General features: G+C 48.3%; 1 protein-coding gene across 1 annotated transcript; it reads left to right on the plus strand.

Moving 5' to 3' along the window:
* Positions 1 to 10884: 10884 nt before the first annotated feature.
* Positions 10885 to 22303, plus strand: LOC119966862 (protein SPT2 homolog). The gene is made up of 2 exons (XM_038798826.1): positions 10885 to 10976; positions 21048 to 22303. Exon 2 carries the CDS (start codon positions 21050 to 21052, stop codon positions 22046 to 22048), a length of 999 nt encoding a protein of 332 aa, XP_038654754.1. The 5' UTR covers positions 10885 to 10976; positions 21048 to 21049; the 3' UTR covers positions 22049 to 22303.
* The last annotated feature ends 2203 nt before the right edge of the window (positions 22304 to 24506 follow it).

The following is a 24506-nucleotide window of genomic DNA, read 5'->3' on the forward strand; positions in this document are numbered from 1 at the left end:
TGGCGGCCCCCGTGAGTCGCACGGGGCCGGCCGCGTGGTGGAGGTTTGCCAAGGTGGCTGCCCCATGGGTCGCATGTGGCGGGAGGGGGCGGGGTCGGGGCATAGGCCGTAGCGTTTCGGGCCCCGCGGGCCTGCGGGTGTGGGGAGCGATTACTTTGTGCCGCTGGGGAGTTGGAAGCTGGGGCCCTTTTTGCGAGGCACACTCTCACGTAGTGGCCTTTCCGCCCGCAGCTGCTGCAGGTCGCGTTGCGGGCCGGGCAGTGCTGCCACGGGTGCTGATTCTGGCTGCAGAAATGGCAGGCTGGAGAAGCATAGTGGCAGGCTGGGGCAGCATAGTGGCAGGCTGGGGCAGCATAGTGGCGCATAGTGGCTGGCTGGGGCAGCATGGTGGCTGGCTGGAGCAGCATAGTGGTGCATAGTGGCTGGCTGGGGCAGCCTGGTGCCTGGGCGGCCGCGTGGCACAGACCTGGGGGAGTCACTGGTCGGGGGCCCATGATTGGGTCGCAGGGTCCGCGGGGAACGAGGTGAGGCTGCGGAAGGAGACCTCCATCGTGGTAGCAATTTCCACAGTTGATTCTAAGTCTTGGGCCCCCTTTTCCAGCAGTCGTTGGCGCATATAATTAGACCTGAGGCCCGCTACAAAAGCAAGTTCTCTATGTTCAGCCGCGGTAACCACTTGATAGTTACAGTCATTTGATAGATTAATGAGCTCTCTTAAAAATTCGGCGAGTGATTCTGTAGGCCGCTGGCGGCGAGTCGTGAACACATGGCGTGCGTAAACTTCGTTAATGGGCCTTACATACATCTTGTCGAGTATCACTAGCGCTGCAGTATATGAAACGGCCGAGTTTAGTTGCGTAGAAATTCTGTGGCTCACCCTCGCGTGCAGTAGACTTAACTTCTTTTCCTCTGTTGTTTCGGCTTGCTCGCTTCTTCCAGGTAGGCCTGAAAGCACCGCAGACAGTGGGAGAAGATTTATTTTGCCTCTGCATCCTGTGGGTCGAGTTCCAGGCATCCAGGCTTGAGGGCTGATTCCATGATCGATCCTGACTGTTCTTAAGTAGATTAAATTGATGGAACCATCAATTCACTAGACACGTGCTTTAAGATATGAACAGCAGTTTTAATCTACTTACTACAGAGCCAGCCTGTTACCCGTTGAACTCTCGGTGAACTGCAGGCTGACTCTGGACAAGGGTATTTATACAGCAAGTCCAGGGGGAGGAGTCATGGGCGAAGCCAAGGGTGAAACCCTGTACAAACTCCTGAGCATTCCCAGAGCTACTCCCCCGAGTGGTCGGATAACGCTACTGCGCTTACAATGGTATTGGTAAATACAGTGCGAATTACTAAGTTACATTCACCACAGCCGCCCAGTAATAATACAATAAATTCAGGAGGCCGATCCCCCCTGCCTGCCGTCCTCTCTGCAAAACTAGCTTCCTAATCATGGCCACCTTCCCTCCTTCCACAAATAAACGAGGTAATCAACTTCTCCACCTCCTTGAAAAACACCTTTGGTGAAAAGATCGGTAGGCAGTGAAATATCAACAAAAAACACGGCAACACATTAATTTTAATTGCCTGCACCCCACCTTCCAGCGACAGAGGAAGACTATCCCACCTTGCCAAGTCCGCCTTCACCCTCCCCACCAAACTAGTAAATTGCATGTACGGAGCTCCCCCCCCCCCCCCCATTTCCGTGCCACCTGCGCCCCCAGATATCTAAAGTGGGTCACCGCCCTACGGAGTGGCAGCTCTCCCCCACCCCCAGCCGGGACTTCACAAGGTATTCACTTTTGTCCAAATTTAACTTGTACTCCGAAAAGGACTCAAACGTACGGAGCAGCTCCAGTATACACCCCATCGACGCATTCGGCTCTGACAGATACAATAATAAATCATCTGCTTACAAAGATACCCTATGTTCCCGCCCACCCCCACCGCGCCCGCACTATTCCCTCCCACACCCCCGAAAGCTTCAACGCGATGGCCAAAGGCTTGATTGTTAGCGCAAAGAACAAAGGGACATAGGACACCCTGCCTGGTCCCCCGTTGCAGAGCAAAATACTCCAAACTCATACTGTTTGTGTGGACACTTGCCATCGGCTCCCTATACAATAACCGTACCCACTCCACAAATTGTGGCCCAATCCCAAATCATTCCAACACAGCCATCAAACACCCCCACTCTACCCGATCAAATGCTTTTTCTGCATCCAGCGCAACCACCACCTCTGTCTCCCTCTCCTCCACTGGTGTCATAACTACATTTAACACCCTCCTAATATTTGAGAATAGCTGCCTCCCTTTCGCAAACCCTGCCTGGTCCTCCCCTATCACCTCTGGGAGACACCCCTCCAACCTAGCCCCCAGAACGTTTGCCAATATCTTCGCATCTACATTCAATTGCGATATAGGCCTATCCAACCCACACTTTGGTAGCAAGGAGGCGGAAGCCTGCTACAAAGTCTGTGGCAGGACCCCCTTCCCTACAGCCTTCTCAAACATCCCCACCATCAGCGGCGCCAACTTGTCCCGAAATTTCTTTGTCGTATTCCATTGGGAACCCATCCAGCCCTGCCACCTTCCACAACTGTATCCTCCCAATTGCCTCCTTTACCTCCTGTTCCCCTATCAACCCCTCCAATGTGGCCCTCTCCTCCTCCCCAACCTCGGATATTCCAAACCGTTCAGGAATTCCCTCATCTTCAGTGGCTCCAACCTACAAAACTTCTCGTAAAACTCCTCAAACACCCTATTAATCTGATCCGAGGCCACCATCAATTTCCCCATCCTGTCCCGCACCTGGACAATTTCCCTCGCAGCCGCCTCCTTCTGAAGTTAACCTGCCAACATGTGTCCCGCATTCCCCCCATACACATAAACTGCCCCCCTCGCCCACCTCAATTGGCGCACCGCCTTCCTTGTGGACAACCGATTAAAACTAGCCTGTAGCTCCTTCCCTCGATCCAAAAGTAGGGATCTGCATCTCCAGCATACCTCCTGCCCACCTCCAACCTTTGCTGCTCCACCCTCTCCACATTATCCACCTTCACCTTAAACGATATTACCTCCCTCCTCACCACCACCTTCCAATCCTCCCATACCACTGCCTGTGAAACCTCCCTGCACAATCAAACCTCACGTATTCCTGAATTATCTTCCCAATCTTTTCACTAAAACCTCGGTTCCCCAGCAACCCCACAACCAATCTCCATCCCGATCTCTGCGCTGCCCCTTCTCCAAAACCATATCCACCAACGCGGTGCATGATCCGAAATGACTGTCGCTGAATACTCCGATCACTTGACCCGGGCCAATAGCGCCTTCCCTACTACAAAAACAATCTATCCTCGAGTAAACCTTATGGACCGAGGAGAAAAACAAATACTCCTGCTTCCCCGGGTGCAAAAACCTCCAAGTGTCCACTCCTCCCATTTCCTCCATAAGACCAGTCATTGTCTTTGCCCTCCCCGACTTCAACCTGTCCAGCCTTGGCTCCTGCACCAAGTTCCAGTCCCCACCCACTATCAGCTCCAAGTCAGGAATGCCCCCCCCCCATACCTTCCTCATGAACGCGACAATGTCCCAGTTGGGACCATACATGCTTGCCAACCCCACCAGCCCCCCCCCCCCCCCCCCCCCCCCCCAATGCCCCTGTCACTATCACATACCTACCCTCCCCTCGTCTGCTACCACCTTCTCCATCTGGAATCTCACTCTCTTACTAACCAAAACCGCTACTTCCCGCTCCCTCCTGTCAAACCCCGAATGAAACATTTGGCTTACCCAGCCCTTCCTAAGCTTCATCTGGTCTTTCATCCTCAACTGAATCTCCGGTAACAAAGCCACATCGGCCTTTCAACTGTTTAGGTGCGCGAGCATCCTCGACCTCTTCACTGGTCCTCCTAACATCCTCATGTTCCACATAATTAACCTAACCGAGGATCTCTCACCCTCTCCCTCACATTCCTATCCACCATCATCCTAACTCTGGGCCCTACACCTGACCCGCCCCCACCCATTGTTACCATCGAACCCCTCCCCCCTCCCATAATGCCCCCATCCACTTCCTCTTGAAAACACCTCACCTGGTATCGTTCCTCTCCCCCCCCCCCCACACTTTTCACACCTTCTAGGCCCACTGAAACCGGCTCGCCAGGCTCCAATGTCTCTCCCCCACCACACCTCTGTTCACTAGCTAACTTTTTAAAAATAAATTTAGAGTACCCAATTCATTTTTCCAATTAAGGGGCAATTTAGCGTGGCCATTCCACCTACCCTGCACATCTTTGGGTTGTGGGGGCGAAACCCATGCAAACACGGGGAGAATGTGCAAACTCCACACAGACAGTGACCCAGAGCCGGGATCGAACCTGGGACCTCAGCGGCGTGAGACAATAGGGCTAACCCACTGTGCCACCGTGCTGCCCTTGTTCACTAGCTAATTAAGCTTGCAGGAAGGGGGCCCCTGCCCAGGCCCCCCCACCCGGTCCCAGGAAAAGAACCAGAAAAAACATATCCCCCTCAACCAAACATATCCAGTGCAAACATACAAAACCCAGAAAAAGACCCAGATTAAGTCAAAAATAGAAAACAGAACTATATATATACTCCTCCGCCACCTCTACCGTCTCAAAGTAAAAGTCTCTGGAGTTGTAGGTCACCCTCAACTTCGCTGGGTACACTACGGCAAATCGCACCTTGACGTTGTACAGTGCCGTCTTCCCTTGGCCGAAGGATGCCTACCCCCTCGCCAGCTCCACAGTTAAGTCCTGGTAGATATGAACACCAACTCCAGCCCACTGCACCTCCCGCTTCTGCGCCCAGCTCTGGTCATTCTCCTTCACATGGCTCCTGTGGAAGCAAACAATCACTGCTCTTGGCGGCTCATTCGCCTTCGGTTTAGGCCTCAGCGACCGATGAGCTCGGTCCAGTTCATACCGAGAGGGTTCCTCTCCCTCTAAACTCACCAACATCATGGCAAAGTACTGCATCAGCCTCAACCCCTGCAGCCCCTCGGGCAGGCCCACCATCCTCAGATTTTGCCGCCTCAATCGATTTTTCAAATCGTCCAACTTTACTCGCAGCCCTTTGTTAGCCTTGACCACCCTCATCAACTCCTCCGCCATCGAGGTGAGCTGATCGCTGTGCTGCGACATGGCCTCCTCCACTCCCTTCATTTTCTCACCCTGCTCCCTCACTTCATCCGACGCCATCGACACAGCCACCTTCACCTGGACAATTGCCTCCTCCACCAACACCTTCAACTCCACCGTTATCTCCTTCCTTAATACCTCCATGTGCTTTGTAAACTTGCTTCTCCAATTCCAAAGCCATCACCTCGGTCATCTCTGCCTTAAGCAGTGCGGCCCCACCCAGCGGGCCAGCCTCCGCCATCTTTCCAGCTCCTGGGCTGGCCCTTTCACTCGACGGTGTACCCTGCTTCAAAGCAGCTTTTTTTCTGATTTTTCGTCATTATCCGCCTTCCTTCTGCCTTCCTCCACTCGATCATCAAAAAACTGCCCCTGGGACCGGGCATTAACTCAAAAAAAAACTAGCCTCGAGCAGGAGCCACCCAAAAGTGCAACTTCCCCCCTACATGCTGCCACTGGAGGTCCATTGTTTGTTGAGTTAATCAATCCCTATCAATATGTCTCTAACAGACCAATACACCATTGTTCTCTTTACATTCTAACAGAAATTGCCAGATGGTTGTAGCACTGTGACCTTGTGCTGTGGATAATCACATAGCCTTCTCTGTCAATGTGCAGAAGGGCTGATGTAAATATAACAACTTAGAAATAGAAAATAGAATAGAAAATCGCTTATTGTCAAGAGTGGGCTTCAATGAAGTTACTGCGAAAAGCCCCAAGTCGCCACATTCCGGCGCCTGTCCAGGGAGGCTGATACGGGAATCGAACCGTGCTGCTGGCCTGCTTGGTCTGCTTTAAAAGCCAGCGATTTAGCTCAGTGAGCTAAACCAGCCCCTTGGTCTACAATATAAAATTGATGTGAGAGTGATTGGAATGTGCATGTGTTTTTTTTAATAAATATTGTTATTAAGGCATTTATAAATCAAAAACATCAAACACAACCAAATTGTTCTCCCCGTGTGTGCGTGGGTTTCCTCCGGGTCCTCCAGTTTCCTCCCACAATCCAACGATGTGCACCTTAGGTGGATTGACCATATTAAATTGCTCCTTAGTGTCCAAAAGGTTAGGGTTGCGGGAATATGGCAGGGACAGTACAGACTTGATGGGCCAAATGGCCTCCTTCTGCACTGTAGGGATTCTATGATTCTATAAACCATTTGATGCCAGATGGTATGGGACAGTGTGGACGTGCCGAATCCTGTTGCCTTTCATGAAAGGGGTAAATTCTTCATTCGTGAAAGAGATCCCACTATCTGTTACGAGCACCTAGCTTCTCAATGGTGGTCCATGAAGTGGGTGGAAAAAGAAATGTGCATAAACTCGATGGTCGGGGATTGTCACCATCTTATGAACCTCCAGCCGTTTAGAATGGGCGTCCACCAGAATGAGAAACATTGAACCCAGGAATGGACCGACGGAATTGATGCCCAAGGGTTCCCAGCCACTCCCAAGGGTGTAGAGATGTCGCCGCGGGAAGCCTCTGGTGCTCTTGACAGATTGAGCCAATGTCTCAATGTCCGTGTCCAAACCCAACCATCAGATATAACGTCTCGCCCCTGGGTGCCCGTTATGAGGTTGGGAGGTTCCCTGAACAGGATTTGCTGGAACAACAACACTCGTGCCCTGCATCCTTCTTTTTTTTATTAAGAGTACCTAATTCATTTTTTTTCCAATTAAGGGTAATTTAGTGGTGGCCAATCCACTTAACTTGCACATTTTTGGGTTGTGGGGGCGAGACCCACGCAAACACAGGGAGAATGTGCAAACTCCACACGGACAGTGACCCAGAGCAGGGATCGAATCTGTGACCTCGGTGCCGTGAGGCAGCAGTGCTAACCCACTGTCCCTCATCCACACGGACAGTGACCCAGAGCCGGGATCGAATCTGGGACCTCGGTGCCGTGAGGCAGCAGTGCTAACCCACTGCCCCACATCCACACGGACAGTGACCCAGAGCCAGGATCGAATCTGGGACCTCGGTGCCGTGAGGGCGCAGTGCTAATCCACTGTGCCACCGTGCTGCCTTCTCCCTGTATCCTTCTGAAATCCATGTCATGTGTGCATCTCTCATTAATACAGTAAGAGCCCTAACTGAAGGGACGGTTGGCGTCTGGTGTGTGTCGCTGAATGTGGTGTCCATTACAGTCCAGTGCGTATTTGTTTTTGCAGTTTCCATGAAAGAGACATTAAATAGAATCCTTGATAATAATTGGTGCAGTCCGATGTCTCTTTGCCAAGTGCATTGTGGCGCCTGAACAGTTCAACTGGCCGAGGAACTGAGGGCAGCACGGTCGCACAGTGGTTAGCTTCACAGCACCAGGGTCCCAGGTTCGATTCCCGGTTTGGGTCACTGTCTGTGCGGAGTCTGCACGTTCTCACTGTGGCTGCGTGGGTTTCCTCCGGGTGCTCCGGTTTCCCCCCATAAGTCCCGAAAGATGTACTGTTAGGTGAATTGGAAGTTCTGAATTATCCCTCTGTGTACTCGAACAGGCACCGGAGTGTGGCGACGAGAGGATTTTCGCAGTAACTTCATTACTGTGCCCATTGTGACAGCAATAAAGATTATTATTACTTTGAATCTGTGGGTCCACTGTGCAAGGTGCTCTTCTCAAGCAAACACATCTAAAAATAAAGATTGTTTGCAAATGAACCAGGGGACATTGAGAATTATTTTTATGCAGCAAGTTGAAACAAATGACCTCGAATGCACTGCCTGAATGGGCGATGGAAACAGATGCAGTAATAACTCTGAAAAGGGGGGTTGGATATATGCTTGAAAAGTAAAACTTTGCAGGGCTGGGGACGAGGATTAATTGAATAGCTCTTTCAAATAGTCGGTACATGCATCATTGATTAAATGGCTCCCTGTGCCGTTCCATTCTGTTCTACTGCCTCCTCTGCTGTATTCTGGGGTGTTTATGACCTGCAACTTTGCATTAATCTATGTATGAAAATAAGTAGCATCTACACCTGGCAACTTGCTGACAAGCTCGAGTCATCCTGTAACTCCAACTAGTAAACTTTGGTAAAGCAGCTGCAGTCTCTCCAATTAAACAAAGGTCTACCAATTAATCTACTACTGATGTCAGTCAAGCACGGCAATTGCAACCTGCAGTCCTAAATGTGCACAGGAGAAGGACACCCAGCTGCTACATGACAGAATAATATATGGTACAAGTATGTAAAACAGCACAACTCACCCTCAGCAATGCCAAGGGACATCACTGTCAGAATTGGTTAATTATTGCACCAATAGCATTGTGTCTGAATTTTCCGATCAAGTGAGAACACTTCCTCATTTAAGAATGCGCTTTCACTGGTGTTAACAATGTGTTGTTCCTCGTGTCTTAATAAAGCTCATAGTCTCAAAGTTGGAGAAGATGCTTTGTTGTGAATTTGTTCTGTTTTCAGAGCTTAACTTAGGGCTACCTCAAATGCTGCCTGTCTGTGTCCTGCTTTCAGTTCTGCCTTCCGTGAAGTGTGTCCTCACTTCCTGTCCCTGTGTATTTATAGCTCTCCCGTGCTCCCTCTTGCTCAGTTGTATTGCATCTACTCAGATCTACAATCACCACAAACAGCAACTGGTGTTATCAGTCTTTTGTCTGATCCTGACCGTGCACTAAACTATCCATTATTGCTGTGTTTGCTTGATCAGGTTTAGCCCATCTAGCAGCATTATTTGTACCATGCCTGAGCACCACAGAGTGAGGAGCGAGTCACCGGGCAAAAATGAGGAGCAAAACAAGGTAACTGACAGGTAACTCCATCTGTGATAGTGAAACAATCTCGCTGAAATTACAACCTGAAGAATAGTCATATTGAACTATAGACTCTGTGTTCTTTCCGTACGTATGCTGCCAAACCTGCTGAGTTTTCCCAGCACTTTGTTTTTATTTAAGATTTTCAGCATCTGCAGTATTTTGTTCTTATCCTTATAATGCTGACAGGCCTGCTAAGCATTCCAGCATGTTCTCTTTATGATAATTTCATGATGATCTAAGAACGTAAGAACTAGGAGCAGGAGTAGGCCATCTGGCCCCTCGAGCCTGCTCCGCCATTCAATGAGATCATGGCTGATCTTTTGTGGACTCAGCTCCACTTTCCGGCCCGAACACCATAACCCTTAATCCCTTTATTCTTCATATGTATTGTAGTCAATGAGGAGTCCTTAAAAGGTGAGTCAAAAGTAGTTTATTCCGTCCTCACAGTTAGGAAACACAGCAACTAATCATCTGGACAAGTCCCAGCCGGGATCATCCTGCGATGTCAGCTCCTTCCTGGGCCGGCTTTTATCTCCTCCTCTCCGGGGGAGCTTGTACTCCCATGAGCCCCACGGGGAGATCAATCAGCTCGTCGTCCTGGGGGTTATAACGAGACGATGGTGGAAAATCTACCAGTTTGACTTGAGTCTTTCTATCTTTCACCAGCTTGTACTGAACTAAGTTCCTCGCTTGATTAAATAACACCATGAAATTGGGCTGAGTTTGTACAAGTTTGTATGAAGGGAAGTGGTGGCATTGTGGTATTGTCACTGGATTAGTAACCAGAGACCAGAGCTTTGGGGGCCCAGGTTCAAATTCCGCCACTGCAGATGCTGAAATAATTGAATTTAATAAAAATCTGGAATTTTAAAAATCTAATGATGACCAGGAAATCATTGTTGATTATCAGGAAAACCCATTTGGTTTTCTTTCGGGAAGGAAATCTGCCATCCTTACCTGGTCTGGCCTACATGTGACTCCAGACCCACAGCAATGTGGTTGACCCTTAACTACCCTCTCAAGGGAAATTAATAAATGCTGACTCAGCCTACCGCCGCCTACGTCCCATGAACGAATAACAATAATTCTGTAAAAGTATATCTGAGAATGCCACATTCATCTGAGCACTCTGTTATAGAATTGAAGGACAAGAAACTCATAAAATCACTACTGCACAGAAAAAATCTCTGAGCCAATGCTGATATGGAAAGTAATTTTTCATAGTTAAAATAGTAACCTGCTTTAAGCCTGCTTAATATCTGATATGGTGAGACTGTTGTTAATACTGATCTGGCTGATAGCTGGTTGTGATCTGTGATTGGATATGCATGCAGTTGAAGGCCATCTTTAACCACTAAAACAGTTCTGTTTACTTATACCAGAATGTTAGTGGAGTCACACTTTATCTCTGGTTTGCCTGATCCATTTTATCAATGTCTGCATCAATGAAGTGATTCACAAATTGTTTCTCTTTTACCATTTTTCAAAAAGCATTGTTCAAATGCTTTTAATGTATTCAACGAACATATGTGGGCAGCACGGTAGCACAATGGAGAGCACGGTTGCTTCACAGTGCCACGTTCCCAGGTTCGATTCCCGGCTTGGGTCACTGTCTGTGTGGAGTCTGCACGTTTTCCCTGTGTCTGCGTGGGTTTCCTCCGGGCGCTCCAGTTTCCTCCCACAGTCCAAAGATGTGCAGGTTGGGTGGATTGGCCACGCTAAATTGCTCTTAGTGTCCAATAAGGTTAAGTGGGGTTCCTGGGTTACGGGGATAGGGTGGAGGTGTGGGGCTTAAGTCGGGTGCTCTTTCCAAGGGCCGGTGCAGACTCGATGGGCCGAGTGGCCTCCTTCTGCACTGTAAATTCTATGTTCTAAATTCTATGAATATTCAGTTATTCGTTCCTTTGACTAAAGTCAAACCATGTGGTATTGGTTTTCTTACTTCTGTTTTCAGTTTTTCTCGTGAGTGAGTTCCTTTTTTGCCAACGTAATGGCCTGTCCGGTCTCCGTACATGAAGCATCGTTTCCAAGTTATCTCTGCTGGATCGTGAAACAGGTGAGTCATTCAGAAAGCGAACACGAGAGATGCCGGTAAACGACACAGAGGGCAAAGTTCTTTCAGTGTCATAACACTGAGAGGTGGAAAAGGAACTAAGTACAGAGTTGAGTTTGCATTGGGGAGCCGGGAGGAATGAGACTGAGGGAGAGGACTGGTATTCTCCTATTCTGTAGAAATTATTGGTTCAGTTATTGGAGATGCCATGAATTCAGACAAATGTTTTGTGGAAAGACAGAGAAATTATGAGCCATTGTGGGTTTTGCCAGTTTCCAGTCAGATTGTCAGTTTCACATAAACTACGTTGTTGCCGAAAATATATCTGTGCAATTATTATCCGTCTTCACTACACACCAAAAACATTTAAATTGAATAAGGAACACTGTTGTAAAAACTGTTATCAGCGCAACAAATAAAGCCTCTTCCCTGAACTGTTGGAACATCATGTTACTGTTTTCCTTCTAGCACAAGATCAGGAAGGGCCTCTTTTTGTGCTGTAAAACTATGATTCTATGGTAAACCCCATTGCCCTGGGACCATCTCACATTCCATTCACTCATGTTTTTAAATTTGTGTAGGTGTTGCAAACTTTTATATTGTTCTTTAGAAATTAATCATTTACATTCTTGGCTAGTTCAGGTTATTTTAGATCGTTAGTATTGTAGCAGGAATTGAAACTAGCTGACAGCACTTGAAATGCAGCCACTATTCCTGGTGCAGTTAAAATACTTGCAAAAGACAAAGCTAGCGGAACTGATTCCACAGTGTGTGCATTTTTAGAAATGTTTAAGTGAACTGATACGGCCGTTGGAGAGAGGAAAGTTCAGTTTCAGCCTTACAAAACCTTCCAGAATTAATATTCTGCTCATAGTCATTTACAGCAGAGAAAGAGGCCCTTTGGCCCATCAGTGAAATTACTGCACAATAATTACTGTTCAGTCATTAATCAGTGAGATTTCTACCACAGTGCAGGTATGCCTAGACTGAAGAATTACCTGGACAGGACAGTGAAATGGCAGAAATGCGATAAATGCAGGTCAATGTGAAGGAAATGAAATGAGATGAAATGAAAATCGCTTATTGTCATGAGCAGGCTTCAATGAAGTTACTGTGAAAAGCCCCTAGTCGCCACATTCCGGCGCCTGTTCGGGGACGCTGGTACGGGAATCGAACCGTGCTGCTGGCCTGCTTGGTCTGCTTTAAAAGCCAGTGATTTAGCTCAGTGAGCTAAACCAGTGTGAAGTGATGAATCATAGAATTTACAGTGTAGAAGGAGGCCATTCGGCCCATCGAGTCTGCACCGGCCCTTTGAACAAGCACCCTACTTAAGCCCACACCTCCACCCTATCCCCGTAATCCAGGAACCCCACCTGACCTTTCGACACTAAGGGCCAATTTGGCATGGCCAATCCACTCAACCTGCATATCTTTGGAATGTGGGAGGAAACCAGAGCACCCGGAGGAAATCCACGCACACCCGAGGAGAAAGTGCAGACTCCACAAAGACTGTCACCCGAGTCCCTTATGCTGTGAGGCAGCAGTGCAAACCACTATGCCACCGTGCTGCTTGGGGAACTAATGTGGAAAGATGATATTCTGTCAACGGCACGGGTTTGAGAAGACGTAGATGAATAGAAAGACCATGGTGTCCATAAACATAAATGGTGGCAAGACAAATTGAAAAGATGATTAAAAATCAAGTGTAACTTTCTTTCACAAAGGACAAAAACAGGACGTGTGAGTCAAAAGAACATGCTGGAACTTCAAATCATTGGTTGAACATCTATAGAGTATTATGGAGAATTCCGGGCACTGAAATTCAGGAACGAGGGAAAGCCATCAGAAGGGGGTTGGACATAGACCCCCAAACTGTAATGGTAATGTTGAAAATGGCTTCAGACAGGATATTAGAGATGCATACAAAAAATAAATGACTTTAATTATGGGTGAATTTAAAGTGCATATAGATTGGGCAAATAAAATTAGTCACAATACCGTGGTGGAGGAATTCCTGGGATGTATACGGGATGGTTTTCTGGACCAACCCGTTGAGGAACCAACTAGAATACCCTGGACTGGGTATTGTGTAATCATAGAATTTACAGTGCAGAAGGAGGCCATTCGGTCCATCGAATCTACACCAGCCCTTGGAAAGAGCCCATGCTCTACACCCTATCCCCATAATCGCACAACCCCAACTAACCGGCACATCATTGTACACTAAGGGGAAATTTAACAGGGCCAATCCACCTAACCTGCACATTTTTGCACTGTGGGAGAAAAATGGAGCACCCTGAGGAAACCCACGCAGACACGGGGCGAATGCGCAAACTTCACACCCGGGTCCCTGGAGCTGTGAGGCAGCAGTGCTAACCACTGCATCACCACGCTGCCCAGTAATGAGAAAGACATAATTGGCAATCTAGTTGTGTGAGACTATTTGAGGATGAGCGACAATAATATGATAGAATTCTTCATCAAGGTGGAGAGTGACGAGTTGATTCTGAGACTACGGTCCTGAATGTTAAAGGAAACTGCAATGGTATGAGACGCGAGTTGATGGATTGGGAAACCTTAGTTAAAGGGATGTCGATGGATAGACATTGGCAACATTCAAGGAGCGCGTGGTTGAACTGAAACATTTGCTTATCCCAATCTGGCGCAAAAATAAAACGGGCAAGGTGGCCAAATCAGGACTTACAAGAGATATTGAGATAATATTAGATCCAAGGAAGAGGCATACAAATTAGCCAGAAAAAACAACAGACCTGAGGACTGGGAACAGTTCAGAATTCAGCAAAGGAGGAGCAAGGGATTGATAAAGAAGGGGGGGAAAATAAAGTCTGCGAGTAAGCTTACGGGGAACATAAAAACTGACTGTAAAAGTTTCTTTAGGTATATAAAGAGAGAAGAATTGGTGAAGACAAATGTTAGGTCCCTTACAGTCAGATATGGGAATTTATAATGGGGAACAAAGGAATGGCTGGACAACTGAAGTTTGGTTCTGTCTTCACAAAGGAAGGCACAAAAAATACCATAAATGTTGGGCAATGCAGGGTTTAGTGAGAGGGAGGAACTGAAATAAATTGGTATTAGTAGGGAAATGGTGTTGGGAAAGTCGATGGGACTCAAGGCTGATAAATCCGCAGGGCCTGCTAATCTCTATCCCAGAAGACTTGAGGACACGAGAAATAGTGGATGCATTGATGGACATCTTCCAAGATGCTACAGACTCTGGAACAGTTCCAAAAGATTGGAAATTAGCTGATGTAACCCCACTATTTAAAAAGAGAGCTAGAAAGAAAACAGGGAATTATAAACCAGTCAGCCTGATGTTGGTAGTGGGGAAAATTCTAGAGTCCATTATTAGAGATATAATAGCAGAGCACTTGAAAAACAGTGGAAGAATTGGACAGAGTCAGAATGGATTTACGAAAGAGAAATGGTTCACAAAAGAGGTTGAATGTCTTGTCAAGAGGAAAAAGGAAGCGTATGTAAGGATGAGAAAACAAGGTTCAGTTGGTTCGCTTGAGGGTTACTAGGTAGCAAGAAATGAGCTAAAAAAAAAAAGGGGTTTAGGAGAGCGAGGAGGGAGCATGAGAAGTCCTTGGTGGGTCGGATCAAGGAACGCCCCAAGGCTTTTTACTCTTATGTGAGAAGTAAAAGAATGACCAGGGTGAGGTTCGGGACGGTCAAGGACAATAGTGGGAACTTGTGCATAAAGTCAGAAGAGATAGGAGAGGCGTTGAATAAATACTTTTCTTCAGTGTTCACCAAGGAGAGGGGCCATGTTTCTGAGGATGAGAGTGTGATACAGGTGGGTACGTTGGAGGAGGTAGATGTTCTGAGGGAAGATGTATTAGCAATTTTGAAAAACCTGAGGGTCGACAAGTCCCCTGGGCCAGATGGGCTATATCCTAGGATTCTTTAGGAGGCAAGGGATGAGATTGCAGAGCCTTTGGCTTTGTCCACAGGGACAGTGCCAGAGGACTGGAGAGTGGCGAATGTTGTTCCTCTGTTCAAGAAAGATAATAGGAATGATCCTGGTAATAATAGGCCGGTTAGTCTTACTTTGGTGGTCGGTAAGTTAATGGAAAAGGTCCTGAAGGATAGGATTAATGACCATTTTGAAAGATGCAGCTTAATCCGGGATAATCAACACAGACTCGTGAAGGGTAAGTCTTGCCTCATAAATTTGATTGAATTCTTTGAGGAGGTAACTAAGTGTGTAGATAAAGGTAGAGCAGTTGATGTCATATACATGGATTTCAGTAAGGCATTTGATAAGGTTCCCCATGGTCGGCTTATGAAGAAAGTAAGGAGCTGTGGGATAGAGGGAAATTTGGCCAATTGATAAGCGTGAGGTGATTCATTTTGGAAGGACAAATTTGAATGTGGGTTGCAGGATCAACGGCAGGGTTCTGAGGAGTGTGGAGGAACAGAGAGATGTTGGGGTTCATGTCCACAGATCTCTGAAGGTTGCCACTCAAGTGGATAGAGCCCTGAAGAAAGCCTATAGTGTGTTAGCGTTTATTAACAGGGGGCTTGAGTTTAAGAGCCATGGGGTTATGCTGCAACTGTACATGACCCTGGTGAGACCACATTTGGAGTATTGTGTGCAGTTCTGGTCACCTCATTATAGGAAGGATGTGGAAGCATTGGAAAGGGTGCAAAGGATATTTACCAGGATGCTGCCTGGATTGGAGGGTAGGTCTTATGAGGAAAGGTTGAGGGAGCTAGGGCTTTTCTCTTTGGAGCGGAGGAGGATGAGAAGCGACTTAATAGAGGTTTATAAGATGATGAGGGGGATAGATCGAGTGGTCGTTCAGAGACTATTTCCTCGGGTGGATGTAGCTGTTACAAGGGAGCATAACTATAAGATTCAGGGTGGGAGATATAGGAGGGATATCCAAGGTAGGTTCTTTACTCAGAGAGTGGTTAGGGTGTGGAATGGACTGCCTGCTGTGATAGTGGAGTCGGACACTTCAGGAACCTTCAAGCGGTTATTGGATAGGCACATGGAGCACACCAGAATGACAGGGAGTGGGATAGCTTGATCTTGGGTTCAGACAATGCTCGGCACAACATCGAGGGCTGAAGGGCCTGTTCTGTGCTGTACTGTTCTCTGTTCTATGTAAATCATGCTTGACAAATTTACTGGGATTCTTTGAGGATGTAACTAGTAGAGTTTAAAAAAAAATTTAGAGTACCCAATTCATTTTTTCCAATTAAGGGGCAATTTAGCGTGGCCATTCCGCCTACCCTGCATATCTTTGGGTTGTGGGGCAAAACCCACGCAAACACGGGGCGAATGTGCAAACTCCACACGGACAGTGACCCAGAGCCGGATTAAGCCTGGGACCTTGGTGCCATGAGGCAGCAGTGCTAACCACTGCGCCACCATGCTGCCCTGTAACTAGTGGAGCTGATGAGGGATTGCCAGTTGTTGTGGTTTATTTGCACTTTCAGGAGGCTTTCGGCAAAGTCCCACATAAGAGACTAGTGTGTAAAATTAAAACTCATCGGATTAGGAGTAGTGTATTGAGATAGATAGAAAACTGATTGGCAGATAGGAAACAAGAGTAGGACGGATATTTTCCAAATCGCAGGCAGTGACTAGCGGAGTATTGGAGCAATCGGTACTGGGCAGGGAGGATGTTCCCGATGGTGGGGTAGTCTAGAACCAGAGGTCACAGTCTGAGGACTATTTCGGACTGAGATGAGGAGAAATGTCTTCACCCAGAATGTGTTGAGCCTGTGGAATTCACTGCTACAGAAAGTAGTTGAGGCTAAAACATTGTATGTTTTCAAGAAGGAGTTCGATATAGCTCTTGGGACGAAAGGGATCCAAGGATATGGGGGGAAGGCAAGATCAGGCTATTGAGTCGGATGATCAGCCATGATCATACTGAAGGACAGAGCAGGCTCGAAGGGCCGAATGGCCTACGCCTCCTATGATCTATGTTCCTATGGTTTCATGGGGGATTTACCATGATATTATTCGGGATGAGGGATTTAGTTAATGAATAGTGTTTGGAAAAGTAAGGCCTGTTCTCTTTAGATTATAGAAAGCATTGAGGTTTTCAAGATGACACAAACTTTTCAATACCGAATAAAATTCCCCCTGGTAAGTGGACCAGGACATATATTCAGAATGGTTGGCAAAAGATCGAAAGTTGGATAAAGAGGAAGTTTTTCACTCAGTTGATGAAATCTGCAAAGCTTTATCTGAAAATATTAAAGGGAAATTGGTCAGGGTACTTGGGGTCAACGAATGTATAGGGTTACAGACAAAAAGTGGACATGTTGCCCTTTCAGAGCACCAGCACAGACTATGCTGCAAAATCCAAGTTGGACCATTTGAAAAACGGTTGCGAGTGCATCAATCTTTGCTCACAGACTTCTCTCTCTCTTTCATTGATGTGCAGATTTCATCAACTGAGTGAAAAACTTCCTCTTTATCCAACTTTCGATCAGGGGGTGCTGAAGACTCACATGACCTAGGGACATGGGAGGTAGAAACAGGAGTAGGCCATTTGGCCCCTCAAGTCTGCTCCACAGTTCAGCTAGATCATGTCTGATCTTCCACTTCAAAGACCCTTCCACGCACTATCCCCTTGTTATTTGATAGAACATAGAAAATACAGCACAGAACAGGCCCTTCGGCCCACGATGTTGTGCCGAACTTTTGTCCTAGATTAAGAACAAATCAATCTACACACCATCATTCTACCGTAATCCATGTACCTATCAAATAGCCGCTTGAAGGTCCCTAATGTTTCCGACTCAACTACTTCCACAGGCAGTGCATTCCATGCCCCCACTACTTTCTGGGTAAAGAACCTCTGACATCCCCCCTATATCTTCCACCATTCACCTTAAATTTATGTCCCTTTGTCATGGTTTGTTCCATCTGGGGAAAAAGTCTCTGACTGTCTACTCTATCTATTCCCCTGATCATCTTAAAACCTCTATCAAGTCACCCCTCATCCTTCTTCGTTCTAATGAGAAAAGGCCCAGCACCCTCAACAATTCCTCGTAAGACCTACTCTCCATTCCAGGCAACATCCTGGTAAATCTCCTTTGCACCTTTTCCAAAGCTACCACATCCTTCCTAAAATGAGGTGACCAGAACTGCACACAGTACTCCAAATGTGGCCTTACCAAGGTTTAGTACAGCTGCAGCTGATTGATGTCTTTAATATCTGGATATCTATTGATCTCTGCCTTTAACGTACCCAATGAGCCCTCCTGCATGGAGAATTCCCAAAATTGAACCCTCCAAGTGAAGAAATTCCTTCTCATCCCAGTCCTACTTTGGATTTGACAGGGTAGTTGCTTAAAGGATGTTTCCGCTTGTGGGGGAGACTAGAACTAGGGGGGACTGTTTAAAAATAAGCACTCCCCCATTTAAGATGGGGATGAGGAAATTATTTTTCTCTCCGAGTGTTTTGTGCCTTTGGAATACTCTTTTCCAGAGAGCAGTGGAGGCAGACTCATTGGGTATTTTTAAGGCAGAGCTTGATAGATTCTTGATTAACAAGGGAGTCAATGGGGAATAGGTCGAGATATGGAGTTGAGGCCACAATCAGATCAGCCTGTATCTTATTGAATGATGGAGCAGACACACTGGGCTGAATGGCACACTACGTCTAGTTCACAGTTCAAATGTACAACCCCTTATTCTGAAGTTATGTCCCCTCGTTCTAGACCTCCACATGAGGGGACACATCTTTCATGTGTCACCCTATCACGCCTTGTAGTGATTTTGAATGTTTCAAAGAGATCATCTGTTATTCTTGTAAACTCTAATGAGCACAGACCCAGCGTCCTCAATCTCTCCTCAGTCAGCTTGTAATGCAGAACAATGCCAGCAGGTATGCCAGAAGGGATCGCCTTAAGTTAGGCGATCCAGAGCAGCACAATGGTACAGTGGGTTAGCACTGCTGCCTCACGGTGCTGAGGTCCCAGGTTCGATCCCGGCTCTGGGTCACTGTCCGTGTGGAGTTTGCACATTCTCCCCGTGTTTGCATGGGTTTCGCCCCAACAAGCCAAAAGATGTGCAGGGTAGGTGGATTGGCCACACTAAATTGACCTTAATTGGAAAAAATAAATTGGGCACTCTAAATTTATTTTTTAAAAAGTGAGGAGATCAAACCCATGCACAATACTCCAGGTGCAATCCCACCTTAGTCCACACAATTGCAGCGAGACCTTTTTACTCCTGTACTCGAGTCCTCTCGCAATGACTCCGATTAATGGTTCCACTGAGCTGCAGCTGACACCTGATGGAAATTCAAAGCATTTTTCAAATGATTTCAGACATAAAGGCCAACATACCATTTGCGTTTCAGATTGCTTGCTATCCTGCATGTTAGCTTTCGGTTCAGTGTTCAGAATTGATCATCATTAGATTGCACAAATCAGAGGCTGGATTCTCCGATGCCAAAATCCCGTTCGCCGATTGACCGGAGTATCTGTTATAACGCCGAAATCGGGGGTGGTGCCGTTTTTCGGATGCTCTGCCCCCTCGCTGAGTACGCCGTATACCGTTGGGACAGCCTCAGGACGTCACCTGTGGCCCGCCTCCAATGGGCCGACTTCCTTACGGTGTGGGGCACGGGTGCTCAAAGTTTTTGGGGACTTCGCATGTTGGGGGCGGTGGGGCGGTGGAGGGGGGAGGGACCATTCCGCTGGAGGGGGGGCTTCGGCGGGGGCTGGGGTGATTGGTGGGGCGTTGTCAAGGGGTGGCGAGGGGGGTTACGGGGGGGCTCTATCTGCTTGCGGCCGTCGCCATGTTGTATGGTGCGGCTGCCGCCAGTCATCACCATGCGCATGCACGTTCACGGATCCATCAATTCTCCATCTGTATCTGCAGGTAAAGCTGGGAGCTTTACGGGGCGGGGCTGCTAGCTCCCCACCGGGCGGAGCATTGGTGCGGGGGAGGCACTGACCTCTTGGTCGTAAGACTAGACACATGCTCCGGACATAGCCTCAAAATCAGAGAATCCAGTCCCAGGTTATTTGGTGACCAAAACTAAACATAAAATTGGGCTGACTGTCACATCCTCTTATTGTATTGTATTGCCTTTTGATTACGTTTCGTACCTGTACCTATCCTTTAGTAATTTGTGTCACAAGTTTAAAATACCCCTAACCCACCATCATTCTGAAAATGTTCCAATTTCACAAAGTAGATACCCTCTCATTTTCCCACATTGCACTCCATTTGCCAACATGTTGCTCACTCACTTTGAGATTCTTTATGACCCACGATAATCTGCTGCCCTGATTTATCCGACCTTTCTAAACTCGGGCAATGCACAAACTTTAACACGCCTCTTTCTTATCCTTTATCTGAGCAATTGGTAGATATAGTCTGAAAGTCTGAAGCCCCAATACAGATGAATATTTTTCACAGCTCACCAAGCTGAGAAGGTTGTTTGTACCCCAGCTCCTACTTCTCAGCCCATCACCACCAATGTTGTGTTTGTTTCCATGTCTGTGCTAATGGGCTAAACAGCTGGCTTGTAACGCAGAGCAAGGCCAGCAGCGTGGGTTCAATTCCCGTACCGGCCTCACCGAACATGCATCGGAATGTGGCGACTAGGGGTTTTTCACAGTAACTTCATTGAAGCCTACTTGTGACAATAAGTGATTATTATTATTATTTTCTATTCAGATAGGTATGACCTGTGGTACTGAGGTACACTTTAATTCTGGGCAGTGTAGAAGGGTAGCATTTCATTCACACTCCTGGAGTGACATTAGAATCAGCACCATTGTCATAATGTTTCCCTTTTTTGTTTGAGCAACTTATTTTTCCACTTGCACCATTTCCCATTATCGTGGTCTTTTGGCTTTTTTGTTCAATGCAAATCCTGCTGTATCCCCTCACCCTTCTTGTGGTAGGAGTGGCATCCATTGCCTATTGGTGGGTAGGCCGGCATTTGTCGCGGCGTCTCAGTTTAGTATTCTTGTCTCCCATTTTGTAGTGTGTCGGTTTGAATCTGCAAGTTCCTGTTCTATTCTAATATGCTTTGCTATAACTTGGAGTTAAATGTTTTCCAGATATGAAATCAAGAGAGACTCCACTCTCATCAAGTAAAGCTTGTAGTGCAAGTGAACAATGTCAGACCCAAGACCTTCCAGCAGGGGAAGGGGATCAGACCACAGGAACTGGTCCCAGTGAACACAGACAGATTCAAGCTCCTGCTCCTGGGGACGATGATCAGACCACAGGAACTGGTATCAGTGAACACAGTCAGATTCAAGCCCCTGCTCCTGGGGAAGATGATCAGACCACAGGAAGTGGTCCCAGTGAACACAGTCAGATTCAAGCTCCTGGGGAAGGGGATCAGACCACAGGAACTGGTCCCAGTGAACACAGTCAGATTCAAGCTCCTGTTCCTGGGGAAGGGGATCAGACCACAGGAACTGGTCCCAGTGAACACAGTCAGATTCAAGCTCCTGCTCCTGAGGAAGATGATCAGACCACAGGAACTGGTACCAGTGAACACAGTCAGATTCAAGCTCCTGCTCCTGAGGAAGATGATCAGACCACAGGAACTGGTCCCAGTGAACACAGTCAGATTCAAGCTCCTGTTCCTGGGGAAGGTGATCAGACCACAGGAACTGGTCCCAGTGAACACAGTCAGATTCAAGCTCCTGTTCCTGGGGAAGGGGATCAGACCACAGGAACTGGTCCCAGTGAACACAGTCAGATTCAAGCTCCTGTTCCTGGGGAAGGGGATCAGACCACAGGAACTGGTCCCAGTGAACACAGTCAGATTCAAGCTCCTGGGGAAGGGGATCAGACCACAGGAACTGGTCCCAGTAAACACAGTCAGATTCAAGCTCCTGCTGCGGGGACGGGTGATCAGACCACAGGAACTGGTACCAATGAACACAGTCAGATTCAAGGCGCACCAACCAATGTTATAGCAGCTGCTCCTATTGAAATGATTCCATCTTTCGGACATTCGGAGAAAAAAGTCAACCGAAATGCAGGTTTGTCAAATAACCATCAGTTCAATGAGCAAAAATATTCTGAATTGTTTATTGATGCATGATCAATTGTACAAAGATTAAGGTTGGATACAACTGTGGCTTTATTGCAGTAAGGTGTGTGACCTCCCACAGCAGCTGGCGAAATGGCTGTTGAATAGAGACCACGCTCCTCCTACTGGGCGGAGCCAGTAGGCAGCAGCTACCGGCGAACCTGTAGTACAGGTCCTACCTTACATCACCTAATACAGGTGAAACAGTGGTTTACCACATTCACCCCCTGTTAAAAATGAGTCCAGCGGGAGTGGTGGAGAACGATATATAGTAATGAATTCATGTACAGTGTTTTATCAGGGAAAATAAAAAAAGAATGTCGTTTAAAAGTCTGGTGCCAGTTAGAGATTCAACCGGTCTGGTGCCTTGACGTTCCGCTGGGAGCGATGGAGCGGTGGCGGCGATGTCGATGCTGGCGATGTCGATGCTGGCCTGATGTTGGATGACTCCGGGAGTGTGCCGAAATCCTCTTCATCCTCTGGCATGGGCAGGGGAAGGAGGCATGGTCCTGGTGGGGTTAATGTTGGGAGCACCGGGGAGGGGAGGGTGGCACCGGGCCAGAGAAGTGTGCATGGGTGGAACCTGCTGGTACCAGGTCCCTGAGGGAGACAGTATCTTTGCGGCCGTCGGGGTACACCACGCAGGCATACTGGGGGTTGGCATGGAGCAAGTGCACCCTATCCATCAAAGGGTCCGCCTTGTGGAGTTGGATGTGCCTACGGAGCAGGACCGGTCCTGGAGCTGCCAGCCATGTAGGGAGCGACACCCCGGATGTGGACTTCCTGAGGAAGGCAAAAAGATGTTCATGGGGTGTGTTAATCGTAGCGGTGCACAGTAGTGACCAGATGGAGTGTAGTGCATCAGGGAGGACCTCCTGCCAGCGAGAGGCTGGGAGGTTCCTGGACCGTAGGGCCGGCTGGATGGCCCTCCATACTGTCCCGTTCTCCCCCTCTACCTGCCCGTTACCCCGGGGGTTGTAGCTGGTCGTCCTGCTGGAGGCAATACCCCTGCTGAGCAGGAACTGACGCTGCTCATCGCTCATGAATGAGGATCCCCTGTCACTGTGGATGTAGGCGGGGAAACTGAACAGAGCGAAGATTATGTTTAGGGCTTTGATGACGGTGGCAGACATTATATCGGGCCGTGGGATGGCAAAGGGGAATCTGGAGTACTCATCGACCACGCTGAGAATGTACGTGTTGCGGTCGGTGGAGGGGAGGGGCCCTTTGAAATCCACGCTGAGGCGTTCAAAGGGGCGGGAGGCCTTCACCAGGCGCGCATGGTCTGGCCGGTAGAAGTGCGGCTTGCACTCCGCACATTCCTGGCAGTCCCTGGTGACTGTCCATACTTCCTCGATGGAGTAGGGCAGATTGCGAGCCTTGACAAGATGGTACAATCGTGTGATCCCCAGGTGACAAAGGCTGTCGTGTAGGGCCCGGAGTCGGTCGACAAACCATACCGGTCGACCATTCGGTCCATCTCTCTTTGGAAGACTGAGACCCCGTTAGTGACGCCGAAGGGGACCCTGAGGAAGTGATAGAGACGACTGTCCGCCTCGAAAGCAGTGTATAGATGGTCCGATTTACGAATGGGGAGTGTTAGTAGGCGGATTTGAGGTCTATCGTTGAGAAGACCTGGTACTGCGCAATCTGATTGACCATATCAGATATGCATGGGAGGGGGTACGCATCAAGCTGCGTGTACCGATTGATGGTCTGGCTGTAATCCACGACCATTCTGTGTCTCTCCCCAGTTTTAACGACTACCACTTGGGCTCTCCAGGGGCTGTTGCTAGCCTCGATGATGCCTTCCCGAAGCAACCGCTGGACCTCGGACCTGATGAAGGTCTTGTCCTGGGTGCTGTACCGTCTGCTCCTGGTAGCAACAGGTTTGCAATCCGGAGTTAGATTGGCAAAGAGGGAGGGTGGGTTGACCTTTAGGGTCGCGAGGCCGCACACAGTGAGGGGTGGTAGGGGCCCGTTGAATTTGAGGGTAAGGCTCTGGCGATTGCACTGGAAGTCCAGGCCTAGTAGTAGTGCAGCGCAGAGATTAGGAAGGACGTAGAGGCGGAAGCCGCTGAATTCTACGCTCTGGACCGTGAGAATGACCGTGCAGAACCCCCGTATCGCGACGGAATGGGATCCGGTGGCCAGGGAGATTCTTTGATTGGCGGGGCGGACTGCAAGGGAGAAGCGCCTTACTGTATCCGGGAGGATGAAGCTTTCGGTGCTCCCGGAGTCCAGCAGGCAAGAGGTCACGTGACCGTTGATTCTCACACTGGTCGAAGCGGTGGCCAGGTTGTGCGGACGTGACTGGTCTATCGTCACTGAGGCGAGCTGCGGGCGGTCACCGCTGGTGTCAGAAGATGGAGAGCGTGGGGGGGCCCAGGCCATGGAATGCTGTCGGCATCCATACCCCGTGGGGAAGACAAGAGGGCGGCGCCTGAAGATCCTGTGGGGGACAAAATGG

Source organism: Scyliorhinus canicula, chromosome 6 (assembly GCF_902713615.1).
Source record: "Scyliorhinus canicula chromosome 6, sScyCan1.1, whole genome shotgun sequence".
In the NCBI taxonomy this organism is placed as follows: domain Eukaryota; kingdom Metazoa; phylum Chordata; class Chondrichthyes; order Carcharhiniformes; family Scyliorhinidae; genus Scyliorhinus; species Scyliorhinus canicula.

What these genes read in the sequence shown, in the direction of transcription:
- LOC119966862 (XM_038798826.1), top strand. Translation starts at nt 21,050, where the DNA reads ATGAAATCAAGAGAGACTCCACTCTCATCAAGTAAAGCTTGTAGTGCA.